Here is a 22,162-nt window from a genome sequence, read left to right on the forward strand (position 1 = left end):
ATTTAAAGATGGAGTTAGGGTTAATGCAAATCTATAGGAATAACATAAAGTCCCCTACACTAGATGTGGACAGTAGATTAGAAAAGGTAACAAGGTGACTTCAAACTTATATTTTGGTTACAAGGAATAAAAAATAGAGCCCTTCAAAGGAACTTGTGTGGAAACCTGCTGAGGTGAGTTAAAGCTAATATGTACTATATAACATGGCTTTACTTGTTCTGTTTCTGTGGCTATTTGAGGTGTTTTGTTGTATTAAAAAAATAATCAAAGGATAAAAGACTGAAGGGCCTATCTCACACCAATCCACAAATCCCACAAATGAGTGTGATCAGGTTGGCTTGCTCACTGCAACAATGTGCCTGGCCAGCAATACAATAACTACTATATCTTTTTCCTAGAACTTTTTTACCCCCGCTACTTTCCAAAATCCATCTGATCCATAGAAGAGGAGTGCGGTGGTTAGAATGAGAATGGGCCCCAGATGCTCAGATACTGAAATGCTTAGTCCCTAATTAGTGTTGAAGGATTAGGAGGTGTGGCCTTTGGAGGAAGTGTGTTATTGGGAGGTGGGCTTTGAATTTTCAAAAGCCTACACATCATTTTCAGTTAGCATGCTCTCTCTCTCTCTCTCTCTCTCTCTCTGTATGAGTGTGTGTACCTCAAGCTTGTGTCTCAGGATGTGAGCTCTCTGCTGTTACTCCAGCATCATCCCTACTTGCCTGCTGCTGCCGTGCTCCCTGCCATGATGGTCATGGCACTGTATGATGGTCTGAAACTGTAAGCCGCCAATGAAGGCTTTCTTCTACAAATTGCTTTGGTGATGGTGTCTCATCACAGCAATAGAAGAGTAACTAAGACAAGGAGGGAGTGACAGCTCTTCTTTTTGTCCCCAAGTATTTTAGGATACTTGTTTTGATATGCATTAGCCTAAAGGCAACCTTTAAAGGGTTCTCCATACCCTAGCTATCTAAGAGGCACAGGATAGAGGTGGTGAGGTGGTGGCGTGCTTGTGCGGATGCAGAGGCTGTGTGTGTCTATGCTGGCACTTCTCTGTGTCCTTGGACTCCCTGTTCCCACTCTGCTTCAGTTTCCGGCATTGGGTGCAGCAGTGCAAGAATCATTTATTATGTCCCAGGAAAAAATAAATTTCGTGGAAGGTATCATATTACATTTTGCCAGATTTACTACTATCAATCAAACAAAGCCAAACATGAGCAAAACTAATTTCCCCACACTAAATGTGAAGCTAGCTGTGTGCACAATACATCCCCCACTGTGGCTTTAGAACTTGGAGATAACAGAGGACGTGGGTATGTGAAATAAGATGGATGCGGGGAGCTATGGAGTCTCAAGGGAACAAGCTGTTGGGGAGGGTGAATGAACGTTGCTCATATCTTGACCACAGCGGAGTCAAATTTAGCACCGTCATATGCATACCACTCAGTGCAAATTCCTCATCCCTTTCCTTATGAAGCTAAAATGGGGCAATCTGAGTTCACCAGCTATGCGAGCTACTTTGCTTGTCACTATGATGAATAACTGGCAGGACATAACTGAAGTGTGGAAGGGTTTATTTAGAGTTTGAGGGGATATAGTCCACGTGGTCGGGGAGGCATAGAAGCAGGAGATTGAAACAATTGACATATTACATCCACAGTCAGGAATCAGAGAACAGACAGGAAGTGAGGCTGGGTCATAAAACCTCAAGACCTGCCTCCCAGCGGCCATCTCCCTCTAGGGAATCTCTGTCTCCTAACAGTTCTACAGCCTTCCCAAACACCAGCTGGGCACCATGAGCCTATGGGGGAATTTCAAATTCAAACCACAATCCAGCATGTCAGCGACAAGACTAAAATTGTCACTGGTCTGAACCAAAGGCAGTGCAGGTTTGTAAATGGGACCTAGCTTAGAGCATGCCAGGAACTTGGGTTCAAGCTCCATCTCTACCTGGGCACAGTCATTAATGTGCCCGGGGTTTGTACACTCAGTCCTTTCCGAGACGGAAAGAGGTAAAGGCATGTCCTCTAGCTCCCACATTCTTCCCCAGGGTGTAGCCCTTTCAATGGGGGAACTAGAAAAAAAATGGTATTGAGTGAAGTAACCCAAACCCAGAAAGACAAGAATCAAATGTCACTCCAAATGTTAACATATGAGTATATACTCAGGAATGACTACAGAAGTCAAGAAAGTGAAAGAAGGAAAGAAGGAGGAGGAAGAAAAGGAAGAGGGGAAGGGGAAGAGGAAGAGAAAGAGGAGGAGGGGAGGGAGAGGGAGAAAAAGAAGAAAGGAGGAGGAGAAGGAGAAGAGTGAAAGGGAGTGGGAGAGGGAGAAGAAGGAGGAGGAGGAAGAAAGGAAGGAAGGAAGAAGAAAGAAAGAAAGAAAGAAAGAAAGAAAGAAAGAAAGAAAGAAAAGAGAGAGAAAGGAAGGAAGGAAGAAAGAGAGAGGAAGGAAGGAAGGAAGGAAGGAAGGAAGAAAGAAAGAAAGAAAGAAAGAAAGAAAGAAAGAAAGAAAGAAAGAAAGAAAGAAAGAAAGAAAGAAAGAAAGAGAGAGAAAGACCATTGCCATGGTAGGGTTGGGAAAAAATAGAGAGGACATAGCAGGGTACAAGTGTAAAATGGGAAATGGAAAAAGGGGATCTAATAAAGAAGTGGGGAGAAGATACAGGAGAAAAGTAGGAATGCATGAAAAACTTATCTACCTAAAGTAACATACTATATGTATAGTAAATATGCATGTATAGTTTAAATGAAATTCTGTCATCTGAGCTGACAATGCTCCCTTTAAGAGCTAAAGACAATCTAACAAAACCCCCAACACGGGGACACTCAAAAGTCCCCCTTTGAGTTATTGATCAGAGTGGTCCAATAGATCCCCAAACACTATAGACTGTCAGTATTGCCCTTGGTTGCCCCCTCCCAGAAGTAGAATGCTTCTATTGTTGAAGACCGATGTACTTCAGATGCAGGGGCCAGAGGCCCTGAGCTGGATCTGACCTGAAGGCTACCTCCCTGAGGACTAGCTTTGGTGGTACCAGAGGGCTCCATGCCGGTCTCTAAAAGAGAGGGGCAAGCAAAAGTCCTACCCAGCTATGATGTCTCTGAACCACAACGATGCCCAGCAATGGCATGATAACCTTCCGGGTAAAGCAGTGGCATGCATCTATTAATGGTCACCAACAGCTCTTTAATTACTGAAGAGTCACTCAACAGGAGGGAAGTCATGCCTGGTACCGGTTACCTAGACAACTGCCCAGGACTAGTAGTAAGAAGACCTGACAACTGACGCTTTGCCAAACCAGCATAATCCCTAACCCCATTCTATATATTTGTCTCTATACCCGCAGCTATGTGCAGTCCTCGCGCCTCATCAAGGAAACTTCTTTTTGCAGGAGACAGAGACCATTACGCAAAACCATGACAAATCAAAAGGCAGGAGTCCAGTCCCAGTGGATGCATTTATAAATCAACTTCCACAGCTAAGGTTCAGGGAACATCATGGAAGGAGAGGACAGACAGACTGTAAAATCCAGAGGATAGGGGATCTGTTGTGAGACTGTGTCGCCTAGTAATAATGTCAGAAGCTACACACATAAAGTCTCACAAACATGACTGCCTAAAGGGGAGTTGAGCCAGAACAACAGTGGGCATGTTACCACGGACAGGGGCAAGACCAAGAGGTCTCAACCCTACACAAAGAACTACAGGCAACTAAGGAATGCTGAGAGCAAGGGTGGGGGTGTGGGGAATAGTCCTCCCCAGGGAGGAGCACACCAACTGGTTATCCAATACCAAATGGTCAGCCCTGAAAACATACACACACTTAATAGACAGACTGAGCTGGTTATATTTAGGGCACACACACGCACACATGCGTGTAGAAATAATTAAAGGGGAAAAGGCCATGAATTTGAAAGAGAGCAAGAGGGGGTATACAGGAGGGTGTGGAGGGAGGAAAGGAAACTGGGAAATGATGTAATTATAATCTCAAAATAAAAAGAAATTAAAGAAAAAGAAACCCTCTAGGCTGGCGATAGAGTTCAGTAGCAAGTCTTGTCTGGACCCCTCTCTGTCCCTGGGGCAAAATCCTCTACTGTCCCTTTAAATGCTAACACCCAATGATGTGAGACTCTTCCCCATAAAACATCTCTGACAACCAAAGATTCCTATCTTAAACCATGGAATGAGGAATAGAGAAAGGGGCTGGCCAGTGGTGGCATAAGCCTTCAATCCCAGCACTTGGGAGGCAGAGGCAGGCAGATTTCTGAGTTCGAGGCCAGCCTGGTCTACAGAGTGAGTTCCAGGCCAGCCAGGGCTACACAGAGAAACCCTGTCTCGAATAAAGAAAAAAAAAAAGGGAATAGCGAAAGGAAAACTAGGTCTGAGAAAGCTTCCCTTGACTCTTCAGCCATGTTAAAATGTTTGTTTTACAGTGACGTCTCTAAACATTCTAATTATAATAGTGTAACATAATTCTGACAGACACACAGTGGAAAGGGAATGCACACAGGCGAGTTTGCAGAGATGCTCAGGACGGGAGCCTCCCTGAGCTCTGTCTAACATTTGGCTAACATTTACACGTTCCGCTTGCAGAGAGTATTGGGCTCCACTGCTCACCGTATTACTTTCCAGGATTCCTTTATCAGCCTTCATGGGGATGAAAAAGAATTCCTTTGTATCTTTAGAAAGTAGAACAAAATGAAACATGCAAATGACCAGTAAGCCGCCCTGTGAAGAACCAGCATTATGATCATTGGATGCATTTATGTATCTAACAATAACCCATCCATCATCTTGCGTTTGGTACGGACCAATGTTTGGCTCCCAAACTGAAATATCTCCTCTGTAACAAGAGATGTAATGCTATAAAATGCTGAGCAGGCCCACAGCTCCACTTCCCGACTCTGACAGTGGTTAATGTCACCTTTATGGGGACAACCACCTCACCTGGCATTGGTTCCTGTTTCTCTGGCTCATCCAAGTAACCAAATGTTCAGCAAAAATGTCCTTTTTTTATGTACAATGAAATTGTCTCGTGAATACTCAGGAAGGACATTTAATATGGGCTAGTGATGAATGTCTTTTTTTCCCATTTATTTATTTATTTAATTTTATTTATTCATTCACTTTACATCCTGATTGCAGCTCCCCCAGTTACCCCCTCACACAGCTCCTCCCCCTTTCTCTTCTAAGAAAGAGGATGCACCCATGGGTACCAACACAACCTGGTATATTAAGTCACTACAGGACTAGGTACATCCTCTCCTACTGAGGCCATTAGGGGAACGGGATCCACAGGCAGGCAACAGAGTCAGGGACAGCCCCCACTCCAGTTGTTAGGAGGCCAGCATGAAGACCAAGCTGCACATCTGCTACATATATGCAGGGAGGCCTAGGTCCAGCCCATGTATGCATGCTCTTTGGTTGGTGGCTCCGTCTCTGGGAGCCCCAAGGATCTAGGTCAGTTGACTCTGTTGGTCTTTTTATGGAGCCCCTCTTTCCAGGTCCCTCAGTTCTTCCCTTGAACACTTCCACAAGCCTCCCTGAGCTCTGTCTAACATTTGGCTATGGATCTCTGAATCTGTTTTGATCAGCTGCTGGGTGGAGCCTCTCAGAGGACACTTATACTAGGCTCCAGGCTGCAAGCATAACAGAGTATCATTAATATAGTGTCAGGGATGGGTGCTTACCCATGGGATGGGTCTCAAGTCGGGCCAGACATTGGTTGTTGGTGCCCTCAGACTCCACTCCATCTTTGTCTCTGCACATCTTGTAGTCAGGACAAATTTTGGATGGAAGGTTTTGTGAGGGAGTTGGTATCCTTTTCCCTCCCCTGGGAGATTCCAGGATGTCTGTGATGGTGACTCTAGCTGAGACTCCTAACAGTGGGGGATATGGACTGTCCTGGAGCCGTGCAGAACGTCTTCTCTAACTGTTTCTTCACACTACTCGTCTCTAGGAGCCCTCGGGTTACATAAAGTTCCTCAGCACCCAGCTGAAGGTTTCAGGACTTGAGCCGCTGAGCTGTCTGTCTGTCCTGCAGGTCTCAGGTGCTGTTTCCATCTCTCAGTTTTAATTTGACAGAAATCTGAGACTTTCACATGTGTATATAACGTGTTTTGATCAAATCCTCCCTCAATTTCCTCCCTCCAAGTTCTCTCCTTACCACTTTCCCCTCCCAACGTCATGTGCTCATTTTTTTTTTAAAACCCACTGAATTCTCTTGGTGCTGCCTGCATACACATGTGTGTAGGACATCTACTGGAGCACGGATAGACTCTCAGAGGCTGCATCCCTGAAGGGGGAAAAAAAAAGGAATCTTTTTCCCTGACCCCCAGCAGGTATCATTGACAATGGCTCCTCGACTAGGGTTGGGAATTAACACAGAGATCCACAACTGGTCATGCAGAGAATAAGAGACAGTGGAGTGCTAAGGTTTAAATGAGACTCTATACTGCACCCCTCCACCAAAGGATCAGGGGCCATCTCAGAAAAGCCAGAGGTAGTGGATGGCCCCAGCAGATGAGTGTGTGTCATATATGCAACGACACTATTACACATGTGTCAGATATGCAATGACACTATTGTACATGACTCAGGCATGCAATGACACTATTACACATGTATCAGACATACAATGACAGTATTGTACATGAGTCAGGCATGCAATGTCACTGTTGAACATGTCTTGCTTTTGTCGCATTCTTCCAGGTTTAGAAGATGGAGCCTAGATTGGCCTTGAACCTCCCATGTGGCCAGGGCCACCACATGTTGCTTACTTTGTTTTGCTCTTATCAGTATAACTTTGAGAAATTCAATGTGTAATCTCTTCTGCAGGACAGAGTGTGCAGTTAAAGGTAACTTATAGCTGAGAAAAAGCAGCTGCCTGAGCAAACTCAATTTTACTATGTATTAACACTCCAAGGACAAAGAGGGGGAAGAGAGGTGGAGAGAAATCTGGTTCAGGCAAATGTGAGTGGGCAAATGCCAGGCATTTGCGAAGCTCTACATTTGACGCCCTTAAGTACCAGGGCACTGGCTCAAACCCCTGTCACAGAAAGCACAGAACTGAAAGCTGTGGTTTATCAAGAATTCGTCCAGGGGGAGGACGCAGCTGGCGGGACAAATACAACTGTTGGAAATATGACTGAGCACTTCCCGCTGAGGAGAATTCAGTGAGCTTTCTTCTAGAACCTTGTTTGAGGAAGCATAAAGAAAAGCCATTCATCAACAGCCCATATTAAATGTCCTTCCTGAAATCAATCCATAGTTCAAGCAGCTGCAGAGGGCTCAGTCTCGTGATTACGAGGTGACACGGGAAGACAAAGACCACTGCTGTCTGGAAGGGCTGCATGAGGCCTGAGCTTAGGCAGTCATTACTGCTCTCCACTAATGTAAGGTTCTGGCCATTGATAACCTACCACACAGACGAGAGCATAGTCTTATCGACAGCTCATTTTATGCAAGCAATACTGTCTTTAGTCTTCAGAACGATCATTCATTTTCCACAGTTGGCAGAAGCACTCAGAGCAGGGACATGAACTTCTCCGAGACTAGCAAAGCTTCAATACACAAAATATTCACTGTGGTTCAAACTGCCTGTCCTTCAGCACAGGATAGCAGTGTAAGTATAGGTATCACTCCAGATACTTCTAGGAAGGGAAACCGGAATCCAGGCCCTCTGTGAGAATGACTTGCGTTTCAAAGCCCGCAAATCAAAGAGGAAAGTGGTTGTATAGTAAGTAATACAAGGGGTTAGGGAGACGGCCCTGACGGCCCTGGGGTGGGAGTGGGGGTGGGAGAGGACAGTTCTCGGGGCTCAGAGTCCACATCTGAGTTTTAATTGGATGTTGGATGAGATATGTAGCCTTCAGGAAGCCACTCAATGTCACAGGGCTCCAGTTTCCCCTTAAAATCTGGACTGGGTTGCCTGTGACTGGCTTACATTATGACTGGATTAGATTGTGACTAGATCTGATTGTGACTGATATGATTGTGACTAGATTAGACTGTGACTGGAATGGATCTTGACTGGGTCAGATTATGACTGGCTTTTCAAGCTTTGACTCTATCATGTGAATACCTAAAATGACTGATCTCAAAACTTAGCAAAACTTTTCTAAATTATACTGCAACCCATTAAGACTCATTTACTCATAAATTATACTCCAAAATTAGAGCATTTTATGTTAGATATGTTTAAATACATTAACATATTACAAGCATGAGTTAAAAATGAAATGAGCAGTATTTTGAAAGTAAGTTTTTAATAAACTAATAATTTTGTGAGGACAAAAGCCCATGTTATTCCCTTTCAGACTCCTGGCTTAAAATTTTGTGTGTTGTGACTAAAAGGTAATTCTTAGGGCAACATTTTTTCCCCTGATACATTAGTTTTACGGGCTGACAAAACCAAAATTGATATTGTATAAACCTGTGGATATCAAGATGGGAAAAATACATCATTGATTGAGTATATAAGCACTCATTTCTAAATGTCACTACCTAACGACACCAATAGCTAATAATAGGAAGGCGGCAGTTAAAATTCAATTTATCATTTTTCCCACAGTGCTTATAATAACAGTGGTCAGCAACTTCAATCCAAATATGTCATGTGTCAGGAATCTCATTCAACATAAAAGGGCCAAATGGAAAGATTTAATAATAATATAAAATAATAACGATAAAAGGATGATTTTCAGAGTCAATTAAAAAATATCCACCTGGGGATTGATTCTTCTAAATGTCAAACTTTAAATAAGAAGACGTGGGAAAGTTGAAAGCGAAGGATTAGAAAGAGCATTGCACATCCACATGAATCAAAAGGAAGCTTTTCTACTCCACAAATGCCAGGACTCTCACTAACAGTAAGCTACCATCATAATAAAATGGTTAATTCAACAGGAAGTTACATCAATACAACATGTATACATAGCAAGCATTAGGGTTTTAAAATGCCAATGTGAAAATTGGTGGCACAAAAGTTGAAATGCTAAATCCATAATTATACTTGTGATTTTTAGTAACTTTCACCAGCTGTCCAAAAGAGATAAAACGTTAGTAGAGCTATAGGCTGACTGCCATGGTTATTAGTAATTAGTAACTAATTGTCATTTATGAAGCATGTAACCTGCTCCCAATACAGGAAACATTTACCAAGCTCGAACACATTCTGGGCCATAATGTTAGTTTCAGTAGGGTTCCAGGACTAAAATCATTTTGAATTCATTTTCTGTCACTGGTAGAATTAAAGACGAAACCAAAAACAAATAAACAAACAAAAAATACAAAGTAACTAGCTATAAAATTCCCAAGAGTTTGATGATTATTCATTGTTTTGCTAAATACCTTTTGGGCCTAAGGAAAACTAAAACCGGCAGATTTTAAATCCTTAACTTCCCAGGAAAATGAGGCCTACTAAAATATATGCATTGAAGATAAAGCCAGCTTTCGATAAAAGAATTTTGTCTAAAGTGTACATCTTATAAAATGCTGAAAGAGAACATGTTAAACGTCAGTGTTTTAAGCACTCCCCCTAAGCCTGAGAACCACCACAAGAAGCTGGGGAAATAATAAAGAAGAAAAATAAATAAGGTTTGAAAAATGTGAAGCGTAAAGAAAAATCAAAGGAAAGCTGGCCCTCTGAGCACGTGAACAAAACTAATACAGCCGCAGCGATAGACCACACGGCTAAGGAGGAAGGAGGGCAGCCAGCCGGCTTACGAGCATCACAAAGACAGAAGTGCCTGTTCTGAACAATCCTGAACTTGGAACTTAAGATCTCAAAGGATGGCAAAATATCCTTAAAGTTGGCTTAGGAAATGGGAGCCAGTGATTAGGAATCTGCACCTCTTTTGCAAAAGAAAAGCATGGTTTGGACAGAGAACTTCGTAGCCATTTAAGGAAGTCACAACACAAGCCTTCTCTCAAAGAATAAAAGAAGATGATAACTCCTGTACGCTCAAAATGTGTGTTCTGGTTTTTTTTTTAAAGACTAATTTGTTTCATCCGGCTAAAATCTGAGATAGCTATTTACATAAAAAGAAAATTAGAGTATAGTTTTTTTTTTTCCTTACAAATTTGAATACTGCCTTAATCAGGGTTTCTATTGCTGCCGTGAAACACCATGACCCAAAAGAACATTTGGGGAGGAAAGGGTTTTTCAGCTTACACTTCCACATTGCTGTTCATCACCAAAGGAAGTCTGGACAGGAGCTCAAACAGAGGAGGAACCTGGAGGCAGGCACTGATGCAGAGGCCATAGAGGGGTGCAGCTTACTGGCTTGCTTCCTCATGGCTTGCTCAGCTTGCTTTTCTACAGAACCCAGGACCACCAGCTCAGGGATGGCTCCACCCACAAGGGGCTGGTCCCTCCTCCACTGACCACTAATTGAGAAAATGCCTTACAGCTGGATCTCATGGAGGCTTTTCCTCGGCTGAGGCTCCGTTCTCTAGCTTGTGTCAAGTTGACACACAAAAACGGCCAGAGCAAACACTAACCTCTTAAACAAACCATTAGCAAATCTATGTCAATGATTTATCAGAAGTGAACATTTGTATTTATATCAGAAAGCAGCACTTTCAATCAATCATCATACAAGAAGGATAAAGACCAGTTAGTCTTTGGTAATGTCAATAAAGGCATCTGATAGAAACCCAATGTCCACCCAAGACTGAGAGTCATAGAGAGCCAGGGAGTGAAGGAAATTGTTTTAATCTCACAGGGTGTCCACTAGGGAACAGTGATTAAGAGCAAGGTAATGAGAGCGGGGGAGGCTGACAGTGTGCATAAGAAAGTGATGCCTCTCACAGAAAGTCAAGTCAAAGTTGGATCTTTCGCCTACACATAGGAGCTAAAACTATATTGCTCATATACACAAACATGGGATATATTCACGACCACAGAATAGAAAAGGCTGACTTCTTAGCAGGGAGAAAACAAAAATTTATCTGAAAAGAAAAACAAGATGGCAACAGATTTTTATTAAAATTGAAACTCATGACTCATCAAGAACTGTCAGTGGAGAAATTAAAAGGCATGCTGTATCCTGGGAGAAAAGAACCTTACATCTTTCTGGTGAGTAACTTTAGATTGTTTACTTAGGTTACTTAAATGCATAATAAAAGAAAAACAAGCAGAAGATCTAAACAAACAGAAACGATACAGGAATGGCCAGTTATCCCTGAAAAGATGTCTTATATCATAAATTAGAGAAATGAAAATTGAAGCCGTTCTTTTGATTCCAGTCTACAGGTCTAGTGTATTGAAGGCGAACACAGTGGCAGGCAGTGCTGAGAACGGGAGGAGGCAGCTGCAACTCTCAGCCTTTGCTGGCGGACTCCATGTAAAACCTGCCCAGATGCTTTGGAAAGTCATGTCCTGCTGTGCTATGACAAGTGTTTTTACCTGTGTGGGTCAAAAGGGTCCTCTTTTGTTTAAGCTGGGTCACCTTGGGTTGGCAGCCAGTGAATTGCAGCTGACAGAAACAGGTAAGACATTCCGCCATGCCACTGGCTGTGTGAGGCTGTGTGAGGCTGTTGTGTTGGCCAAGGTCGAGCCAGGACCATTTAACCACGGGTCGTAAGGGAAGGGCTGGAATTGTCCTGCTCTGACACAAAGGTACAAAGCCACCAACTCTGACCTGTGACCTAGATGTTATGGCTGGCTGTGTACATCTACATCTGCATATTTCAAATGACAGCAGTCTACATGGCTGCAAGTGAAACATTAGAAAAATACCACAAAAAACAAAACAACCAAAACCCAATGTAATTCCCGGATGTGATCGTTAGTGGCAACACATACAGTCCAGGATTTATGCAAGATGCTAATTAGGGACAACACTTGCTTGATGCAAGGATTAAGACCACTGAATTTTTAAGTAGAGTATTGGGTACAGACACTAATATTTTGAACTGGGATTTACATGCATTTTAAAAGCAGACAAACGGAGCTACGCATCAAACAGAAAGCACACAGGGGTTGAGGGACACTACCTTCAAGTTTGCAAACACATATTCATAACCTCTGCCCATCATTGTGAGTTTCTAGTGTAGGTTCCACCCTGAGTCCCGAATTCCTCGGGCTTTCAGTGTCGGGCAGCCAATTGGATGGGAATTCTACAAGACTTGGCATCATTTCTGGTGGGAACATTCATATGTGGTTGGCCCTTCACTTTTCAGATCTTATAAGCTCATGCCACCAAAAGGGATCCTAGCTTCCTCATGTGTTTCCATTTGCCCCTTCTTACTATGTAGAACTGAAGTGAAAAGGAAAAAAAGAAAGAAAAAGCATACCTGTGTCATAAGTCACAATGAGTTTTCCATCGTGACTGCCCACAGTCTGTGGCTCAAAATCCACTTCCAGTTGCATGGATTCGCCCACGTTGAGAATCCCGCCCGTTGGCTCTACTGAGTATGGACTGCAAAATATATGGAGACACTGTCAGAGCCCATTTCTCACGAGCTCTGCACGAGGAGAGGAGACGCAAGTTCTAGATCTTTGTACAGCTCACAGCTACCTTCCCAGTCTAGGAGTGTCGTATGATTTTCCTGCCGATGTGAAAGGAGTAATTTTAATGTCAAAATAACAGCAATCGACCAGCAAGATAAGAGCCAGACCATGCTCCTGTTTGTATTCTTGTCTTTCAGATCTTTTTTTTTTTTTTTTTTTTTTTTTTTTTAAATTCGGGGTGGGGGACAGGGTGATAGTCCTGCTGGGAATAAAATGGTAAGTATAGACGGAAACCTGTATGCAAATACTGTTGTTTGCAAAAGAATACTTCTTTCCAGGGGTTGAAAGTCAGGTATAGCAAGAGCTCAGAGGAGAGAGTGTCTTAGTAGTGGAAAATTGTATCGGAGTCCCAAGAGCAGAGTAGAGGCACTGGGAAAGCGTAACAAGGTTCTGTTGTAGAGATTGGGAGGAGTGCAGGGACCTTAACATGTTTAAAAGTCTGTAATGGTTCCTACTGTCTATAGGCCCAAGAAGTCACGAGAAAGGGGTTGGGGGACTTAGAAACCTGCACAGGAATCCCAGGATATGGCTGCCTAGTGAGCAAAAGGAGGCAGGCAGTCTAGGAAGCTGCGTAAAGCAAACCATACCATGACTGCTAATCTTATTGTCAAGTTGGCCGAGGCTTTAAATGGCCTATGAGATTACTGGGGTACACTTCTAGGTAAGTCTGAGAGGATACTTCTGCAGAGGATGGACTAAAGGCGAAATCCTAAATGCAGGTGGTACCACCCTGTGGGCTAGGTACCTGGGTGGAATACAGAGGAGAGAAGGAAAAGGCCACCAAAGTGTCCACCGTGCTGGGGAGTATCTTGCTCTTCCCTACCCTCACTGCTATGATGGATTTGAGGCAAAATTAATAGCCAAAAGACCTATTAAGCCACACCATAGAGGTCAGCTCCCTGTATATGCACAAGGCAAGGAAAGGTAGGGGATGCATAGAGAGAATGCTGCATCTTGAGACACAGGGGGACACCTGAGCAGTGGGAGATAGTTTCTCTTGGTGGCCCTGGAAGAGAATAGCAAGCTGGACCGGATCATGAAGCACCTCGAACGACTCACAGAGCTCTTGCTTCTAAACAGGAAATCCAGACCATTTAATTATTTTCATGGTCAACTGCACATCATTAAATTGCTAGTTTTTCAAAGTAATGTGTTGGGCAGTGTGGCGGCAGGCTGAGCTGTTTCCCGGGACTTGCATCTATCTACTGTCACGGCATTTAGAATCATCATCCCTTAAGTCTGCCTGTATATAATGGACTCAGCTCCTGAGAACCCAAGCTTTCTGCCACAGGGGTACAGAGCAGATACAAGGGTCACATTAGGTACCCCGATTACTTACTAGGACCTCTGTGGCCTCCAGAGAAAATGCCTGTTCGCTTTCTCTGCTGCCCCCTGTTTGGATCTCTTCTTCCGTTCCTTGATCTTCTTTCTTCCTTCCTCTCTCCTTTCCTGGTACTCACGATACCAACTCTCCAGTGGGCCCTCTGCACTACTGTTGGGTGCCCTGGAGTTGTTTGCTTCTAAACTAACCTCTGGCGATGGCTGAATGAGCCCAAAGTCTGGCTGGCCCATGACCTTGGACGAGTCATTTAGAAATCAGTTTTCTCAACTAGAAATGGGTCAAGTCAGAATCTGCCTCATAAGGTTACAGTGAGCAGTAAAGGGTCAACAGAGGTAAAATGTTTGGGATAATAATGTCTGGCACATAGAGGTATTGTATGATGCAAATGTTTGCTGTTATTGCTATTTTATCCTCCTGCACTGGCATTCTAGGGATGCTGAAGAAGGAACCCAACGACACACCTGGCTGTTTAGTTAAGTTCAACCTTGTATCCCTGCCCTTTCTCCCTCTCCCTCATTCAGCTCTGGGGAGAGTGTAACACACACACACACACACACACCATGTGCAACATGACTTAAGAGTCTCCCGCTCAGAGACCATCACTGGGCCTTGTGATCTATCCGATTATACAGTTCAAACCCTCAGCATCCAAAGTCACATGCCATCTGTTCCTGCCCAGGTCCTGCGTCCTGGTTACACATGTTCACATGTGTCTAGCCCCCTGTATGCTTTGCCACACTCCCAGTCAGCTGGGGTAGGGTAGGTGGTGAGGCTTTGCTCTCTTTACCCACAAGCACTGCTCCTGCTCTGTCCAAGCACACTGTGCCTCCTATATAGACAGCCTGGGACTGTGGGGATCCTCTCAGACAATCCCTCATGCGATGCTTGCTCCTTTTGCTATCACTGACCTCAACTTTGATTAAAAGTCACCACTCGCAGAGAAGGCTACGTGTGTGGAGCACCTGTGTGGGTCTGCACATAGAGTAGTGCTCTTGAAAATTCCAGTTTCCTCCCATCCTCTGAAGGGTTCTTAGCTACTGAGAGAAGGAGCCATGAAAGCAAATTCTGGTACAAGGTGAAGTGCAGGAAGAGACAGGAAGGACCCAGAGGAAGGACCTGGCGGTGGGCGGGCAGGGTGAGGGCTTGGACACTCTATCATGGGGCTGTTCTACACATAACACACTTCTGAATCATTCAACATACCTTGGGTAAGTAGTAACACACTTGACTTTTAAACATGACCAGAACAGGTTCCCCTAAGAGTGAGTAATTTGCCTAAAGTTGTCCAGTTGTGGCAGAAATAGAGGGGAGGGGGAGAGCGAGATTTGCCCCCAGGCTGGGTACTTCCTGCCCTCCCCAGGCCTCTTCTGCTTGTGGGAGTCCTGTGTGCATGTTGACAATTGGGTCTCTGCCATCCGCACCACCCTCTAACTACAGGAGCATACAGCAGAGGCGGTTGGATGGAATTATGGTAAAATATTGTGGGAGTCAAACCCAGGACCTTGAACACGCTAGACTCATGCTCTGCCACCGAGCTGCACCCCTTAGCCCACAGTCAAATCACAAAAGCCAATAAAACATTTGCCATCGTTCATTAATTTTTTTTTATAGTGTCTTGGGATAGAAAAGGAGTAAACATTCGGTAGCCAAGGAGACCTTCCTTTGTGGAAGATGATGAGCCTTCCAAGTCTGAGGTCCTTTCCTCCCTTCTGGTTCAGGAAGACTCTGACACCCCGAGGATGGGGCCCAGTTTCCTGGCTTTGACAATAACATGGCGGTAAGGTCTCCTATCTTTGCCTCTCCACTTGATAATATCTTTTTTATTGAACCTCTATTTTCCTCTCAAATACACCTTGGTAGCAAGAGAACATTTTGAAATGAATTGGAGGTTATCTTATCGCAGAACCTCAGCTAATCTTCTCTAGAGAAGGTGACACCAGGGTCGGGCCTGTAGGACTGACCTGCAGGAGTTCCAAATTCTATAAAGTGGTAATGGATGCTTTCCCTGCACACTAATTGTTAGTTTTAGATTACACTAAACTTCTTCAGCAGTGAGGGAAGTCACCTGGGATGGCCCTAGCCGGCCTCTTGCAGTTCCCAGAGCTCTCCCGCTAAATCAGATGCTAATTGGATAGAGTGCATTAGGCACTAGTGCTTGCTTAAACACGGCCTGTAATTTGATTTTGCACTTCATTTTACTAGGGGCCTTCAGGCTGAGCTGCCTGCAAACTATCAAGTGTCAGGAAACTCACTCACAAAGAAGTGAGAAGTGGCGATCCTCTGGGGGGGGGGGGCGGGGCAAGGCGGGCTTTGTCTATTAAACTGTTTGGTTTTGATATGACACCCTCATGAATATCAAATTCTTAGTTATGGAAGGAACTTGGTCTTCTGAAAAACCATGAGTCTAGCCTTGGAATATTAAATGATGCAGATCAGCCGGGTGTGGTGGCGCACGCCTTTAATCCCAGCACTTGGGAGGCAGAGGCAGGCGGATTTCTGAGTTCGAGGCCAGCCTGGTCTACAAAGTGAGTTCCAGGACAGCCAGGACTACACAGAGAAACCCTGTCTCAGAAAAAAAAAAAAAAAAAAAAAAAGATGAAGATCATATTTTTACCTTTTCTCCCCAACGCTATTTTACTTCTTACTTGAGCTTTTAGATCTTTAAGTCGCTTCTCTATCCTCTCTGATCCACTTCCGTGTATTAATCCCACTTTAGTAGCCAAAGTTATTGTGTGACCTGCTAGAGTTCTAGGTCACATTCGTAATAAAGCTGAATGGTAATTGTTGATGTTCTGTGTATAGTTTATAGCACAGCGCGTGGCTCCCTGTATTACTGAAGAAACCATTACGCCCATTTTATAGTCTTTGGAACATGTATTTTTAGTTTAAGTGATTGTGGAGGTTTACAATTGCAGCTTTGCCTGTGTGATATATTGTTGGGGAGGCATCCTATAAACATTTATTGAGCACTTATTTATTCTAGACATTTGCTAGGTGCTGAGCACACACAGATGAGAGAGCCAGATACAACTCTTGCATCTGAGAAGCCCACAGATGCATGAGGGAAATTTTTTTCTTATAAACCTAATCATCTTAGAAATGAGTTAGATCGTCATTTACGTGAGAACAAAACCAAGATTCTGTTTTTAACAGAATTTTCCATGGGCTGTTTCTCATTGTATCCAGAGCCTCAGGGTGTTCAGACTAAGAGATGAGGCGTTGGATGTGAAAGTCCTCAACTGTCACCCCCCTCCACCTTTGTTGTCTTTATTAAGAATCATGTTGACAGGAGTCCTCTGTCTAGGAGGCAGAACTACCTGAGTGGTTTTTCAGAAAGGATACCTATTGGGGGGGGGGTCTCTGCAGAGATTCTGATCCACAGATCCAACAAGTTACCAATCCATCCACATCCCTGCTCACTGCCGTTGAGAGGAGTCTCAGTTGCAAACAGCAGAAGCTGAGTGTAGCTAATTCAGAAAAAGGGATTGCTGGAAGAGAAGCTGGGAGGATTTGGGGTATTCACTGCACTGGCAATGTGGCTGGAGACCATCGGCTTCACAAAGCAGGTAAAGAGGAAAACAGCAGGCTTTGCAAAGTGGGGATTTGAGACTTGGCTACACAAAAGATGGGCAAAATGAGAAACGTAGCTTAGCGTATCCAGGGATGGCTAGCAGCAGCTAGACATTCCCAGCCTTAGTTGGAAGCAAAAGGAAGGAGGTACCAGTGTTATCAGATCCTGGGAGTCAGGAAAAGTTTAAACAGTGGCAGGCCAGTCTGATGGCAGGCCAGTCTGATGGCAGGCCAGTCTGATGGCAGGCCAGTCTGATGGCAGGCCAGTCTGATGGCAGGCTAGATGGGGATTCAGCTGAAGATGGAGAGGGACTAGAAACACCCCAGCTCCAAGTCCCCTAGTCTCCTTCTGGTGACCCATGGTCAGACACAATTGAGTCCAATGATGTAGGAGGCTAAGAACACCATGGGCTACACAGGAAAGAAAGCCACACAGAAGAACCATGAACAACCTCTGAGCCAGCCGATGTGTGCTAACACAGCCTCAGTGTTAACCTCATGAGAGAATGTGATACGTCAGTTCTTTCTCGCACCTTCAGCTATTAAGTGGGAATGCCGGACCAGGATCTCTAATGCCTGTGACTCCACACTGGTCCCTGAGTTTACTCTTTGTTTTAACTCAGGATTGCTATGTTAAGAATATAGGATGATTTGTGCAAGCTACCTGGCTAAATGAAAAGACATGCCTTAGATCTGTTTCAGCAATCTTGCACTGTTGGATGTGAGTTTGTTTTGTTTTATTTTGGTTTGGGTTTTGGACTTTTGGCTTAGCATTTACAGGTTTCTAGTATGTAAGAAACTGACAGGTGAAAAATGTAAGAATCAGCCAACTGGTCCAGGAAGATAGTCTGCCTGTATTTGTCTTTCCATATTGGATGACTTCTCTTATATATAAAAATATCAATCTACTGCTTTAAATATTTTTATTTGTATACATATATGTATGCCTGCAGGAGTTTAGATGCACTGTGAGTGTGCAAGAGGCCACAGAGGCCAGAAGAAGGTGATAAACCCCTTTCGAAATGGAGTTAGAGGTAGATCTGAGCCTGATGAAAGAAACACTAATTCCTCTGGAGACCTGTATCCTTCAAGCAGGAAAAGGACTCTACAGAGAAAGTCCTTCTTCAAAAATGAGCTCACACATCAAAAGTCATAGAAAACCACTTGATCTCCTGCCTCAGCTTGATCTTCTGCCTTCTCTCTGGGTCATCATCTTTGCTAAGACCCCACTGGTGACCGCCACTGCAGATGTACTTTAAATTGTATAAATATGTGTGTCGAGGGAGGAATAGATAATGTGCACATATAAGTGCGGTGTCCACAGAGACCAGCAGAGGGCATCGGATGCTCTGGATCTGTAGTTACATGTGGTGGTGATCCTCCCACAGTGGGAACTGGGAACTGAACCTGGGTCCTCTGCAAGAGTAGCATACATTTCTAACCCTGGAGCCTTCTCACCAACTCCATAACCACCATTCATGTGCCCATAACAAATGGTTCTTTTTACTCCCTAAAGTAGTTATGCGTATGCTTGTTTATTATTACTAGTGTATGCATGTGTGCATGTCTGTCATGGTATTCATATGGAAGATAGAGGACGACTATGTACAATAGATTTTCTTCAACCTCGTTCACATATAAGTTCCAGGGATTAAAAGCAGGTTACCAGGTTTGCATGGCATGAGAAAGCAGAGATGGTCTTGCTTTATACTATTCCACAGAGTTCAGAACACTGTAGAAATGCAATAAAATGTCAAATTGAAACCAACCCAACTCCATCACTTATTACCCTTGTGTCCTTGATACAACCTCTCTCACATAAACTTTCTCATTGTCAAAGCCAGTTGTAGCAGGTGGAGTTCTCTTCCCATACATAACTCTGAACTCTGTTTTATTTTCCTAGAATTCTGGTGTTTATATTGGGACCATCAATGAACTTATATTGATCTGCCCCATTTCTATTTGTTTGATTGTTTGTTTGTTTGTTTGGTTGTTTTGAGACATGGTCTCACTCCATAGCCCTGGCTGTCCTGGAACTCACTTTGCAGACACGATTGGCCTCAAACACACAGAGATCTGTCTACCTCTGCCTCTAGGACGGCCCGATCTATCACATTTTAAGGTCAGATATTGAGCAGTCTTATTTGTATCTATAAACTCAGTCCCTTCTCACCATGTAACATTACAGAGTCACAGGCACTGAGTATTGTCAGAGCATGGACTTGTACCTTTAAGCCTGATCACATATCCTGAATGAAGCCACGCCTCCCTGAAGCTCGCGCACACGCGCTCTCTCTCTCTCTCTCTCTCTCTCTCTCTCTCTCTCTCTCTCTCTCTCTCTCTCTCTCTCTCTTGGACAGAGTTAAGAAGCAGTCTGTTCTATGACTTGACAGATGCTTGGCTCTTCCATGCTCCTTGCAATATATGCTATGCAGAACTAAATCACGTAATGTGAAACTTCCTGCAACCTCTGAAAACATTTTCAAAGTCAGACTTTGCCTCTGTTTTGGGGGGGTAGGTAGAAGACTCTTTAGGAAGTTGGTCTGAATCTCTTTGAAGACTGCCTGGGGATTTGGTCCAGGGATGAAGGCTGCTTTTTGAGGCAGCTCCTCTAGCTTCTCCCTACCATACCTATCTTTCTCTCTCTCCCTCCCCTTAGCTCCCCCCCCATGCAAAAATTGAGGATCGAAAGTCAAGGGATATTGATAACTCTGTAGAAGATGAAGAGCTAAGGGGTCTGTTCTCCTCACAGGCTTCCAGAAAGGCTAACAGCCTGCTGACACCCATGGCAACATGAGATTATCTACAGCAGCATGGGACTATTGATTTATATTGCTTGAAGTTACTGAATGTATGATAATCTGACGCATCACCAATGGCAAACTAATCCAGCCAAAAGCCTATGTCAAAAACTAACCCTTATACATTCCCAAGGGTTATCTTCTGTATTAAAGAAGGTAAAATTTGGTAAGAAATGGATAGTAAACCTGGAATGTTCAGGATAAGGAGACAGCCTTATCTGCATCAACAAGGTCTCCTAGCTGAAGCAGTAACAAGCAACAGCCACCCACCCCACCCCCCGCCAACTCCCACCAACCCACTCCAACCCAGTGCTATATTCAAACTTGTGCCAGCCAGAGTTGGCTGTAATCAATCAAAGTCAGGAGCTGCAGGAATGCGTACCTGCGAGTTTTGAGGTGGAACATGGAGTCTTTGTTGCCAATGTTTCGGACCAGCAGAACCTTCTGGGTGTTGTACTTTACAGGGCAAGTGGAGAAATTCAGCTCGTCGGGAAAGTCCAGGATGGCTCGAGCCCCTCTGGCTTTCACCGGCACAATGAACTTTTCTCTTTCAGTGATGCAGGTCAACATGTGGGCGTAATCCTGCCGGGGGAGGGCACAATCATTAGCTGTGGGGGACGCCAGAGTGGTGACCATGTTCACCATAAAAGGAGAAACAGGGGCTATGGCAGGCATCGTGCCAACCAACGCATTGTATTTCACTCCAAACCTCTCAGGACAAGCAGAGGTGTGCTTTCACTGATGTTCTTCTTGCTGAAAGGGAAGGGCAGGCCAAATGTCAAAACCTATCAGGCAGTACAGAATCTTGGAGTTCAGGTGTCTCCAATGGTTGGGAGGTGAGGTGGCACTGGGGAGTGGGGGGCACTGGGAGTGGGGGGATGAAAGTCAAGGCAGTGTATTCTTTAGATGCAAAGATTGCTACTCGTCCCTCACGTCCTCCTTCTACAAGGGGTGTCCAAACTTCTGGCATTACAAGCTGACACTGCGGTCTCAGCATGTGCTGGAGTGCACATAGTGTTGTAGAATATGGTCTTCTATGTGAGACAGCCAGCATACTCAGTGGATCACTGGTGCCTGCTTGCAAGAGACCAGCACTATCAAGTCAGGCTTGTTGAGAGTTGATAATGTTGCTGTCATAGGAGGAGGAGCTGGAGAGAGAGGCCAGACCTCAACTGAGATTCCAGCTGTTTCTCCCAGACATTAGGCCCTAACTGCACATCTATGGCCTCAGAGGTCCCTCAGAAAGGAGCTAGAGTATCTAGACTAGGTAAGATTAACAGAAGGGGAAGCCACCATCCATGCAGGGCCAAGACTTTCCAGTTCAGCTGTGTTGGGGTTACCTATGCTCTTGTGGGCAACCCATCTTTAAAAACTCATTGGTTCCTTGGGTTATCTTCGGTGGAATTGTATTTGGATTTGCTGTTGTGATCTCATGTGGATCAGGGAGCCCTTGTTTTTGTCTCCCCAGGAAAGGACCTCTCCCAACATATATTCATTCTGGGCTATGAAGGCCACTGGCTGTGGGCTGAACACACCTGCATCCAAACCCCATTCATCCTTCTACCTCATGTGTTTGGATGGATGATTCTGATGACGGGTCTCTTTACATACATTCTTTACAATATGATTCTGCACCTCCATCAGGAGTGAAGGGTAGGCTGCACCTCTTGTTTTGAATAGCATAAAGTACCGTGTATTGTGCTAGTTTTATATGGAAGTTTACAGAAGTTTTGGTAGTTCTAGTCTTGTTCTTGAGACCCCACCACTGTTATGTGAGCAAGTCTACTCTAGCCTACCACTGGATGAGAGTCCCACCCACCACACCCACGGTCAAACAAAATTAACATCAGGCAGTGGATCCCAGACAATGAGAGAGAACTCAGCCTGCCTTGAGGAAATATTCTGGGGGCTGGAGAGATGACTCAGCAGTTAAGAG

General features: G+C 44.3%; 1 protein-coding gene across 1 annotated transcript in view; it reads right to left on the reverse strand.

Annotated features, from left to right (window-relative positions):
- The window catches only part of Hydin (HYDIN axonemal central pair apparatus protein), a 361,694-nt gene that overhangs the window by 281,699 nt on the left and 57,833 nt on the right, over positions 1–22,162 (reverse strand). Inside the window, exons 6-7 of the mRNA XM_085843582.1 lie at positions 20,609–20,808; positions 12,297–12,421 (exon numbers count right to left, since the gene is read on the reverse strand). Of these exons, the coding sequence (XP_085699708.1) occupies positions 12,297–12,421; positions 20,609–20,808 (325 nt within the window). The remainder of the gene's footprint in view (positions 1–12,296; positions 12,422–20,608; positions 20,809–22,162) is intronic.

The sequence above is a fragment of the Mus caroli genome, unplaced genomic scaffold, assembly GCF_978045245.1.
Source record: "Mus caroli unplaced genomic scaffold, Mus_caroli_1 scaffold_10, whole genome shotgun sequence".
Taxonomy (NCBI): domain Eukaryota; kingdom Metazoa; phylum Chordata; class Mammalia; order Rodentia; family Muridae; genus Mus; species Mus caroli.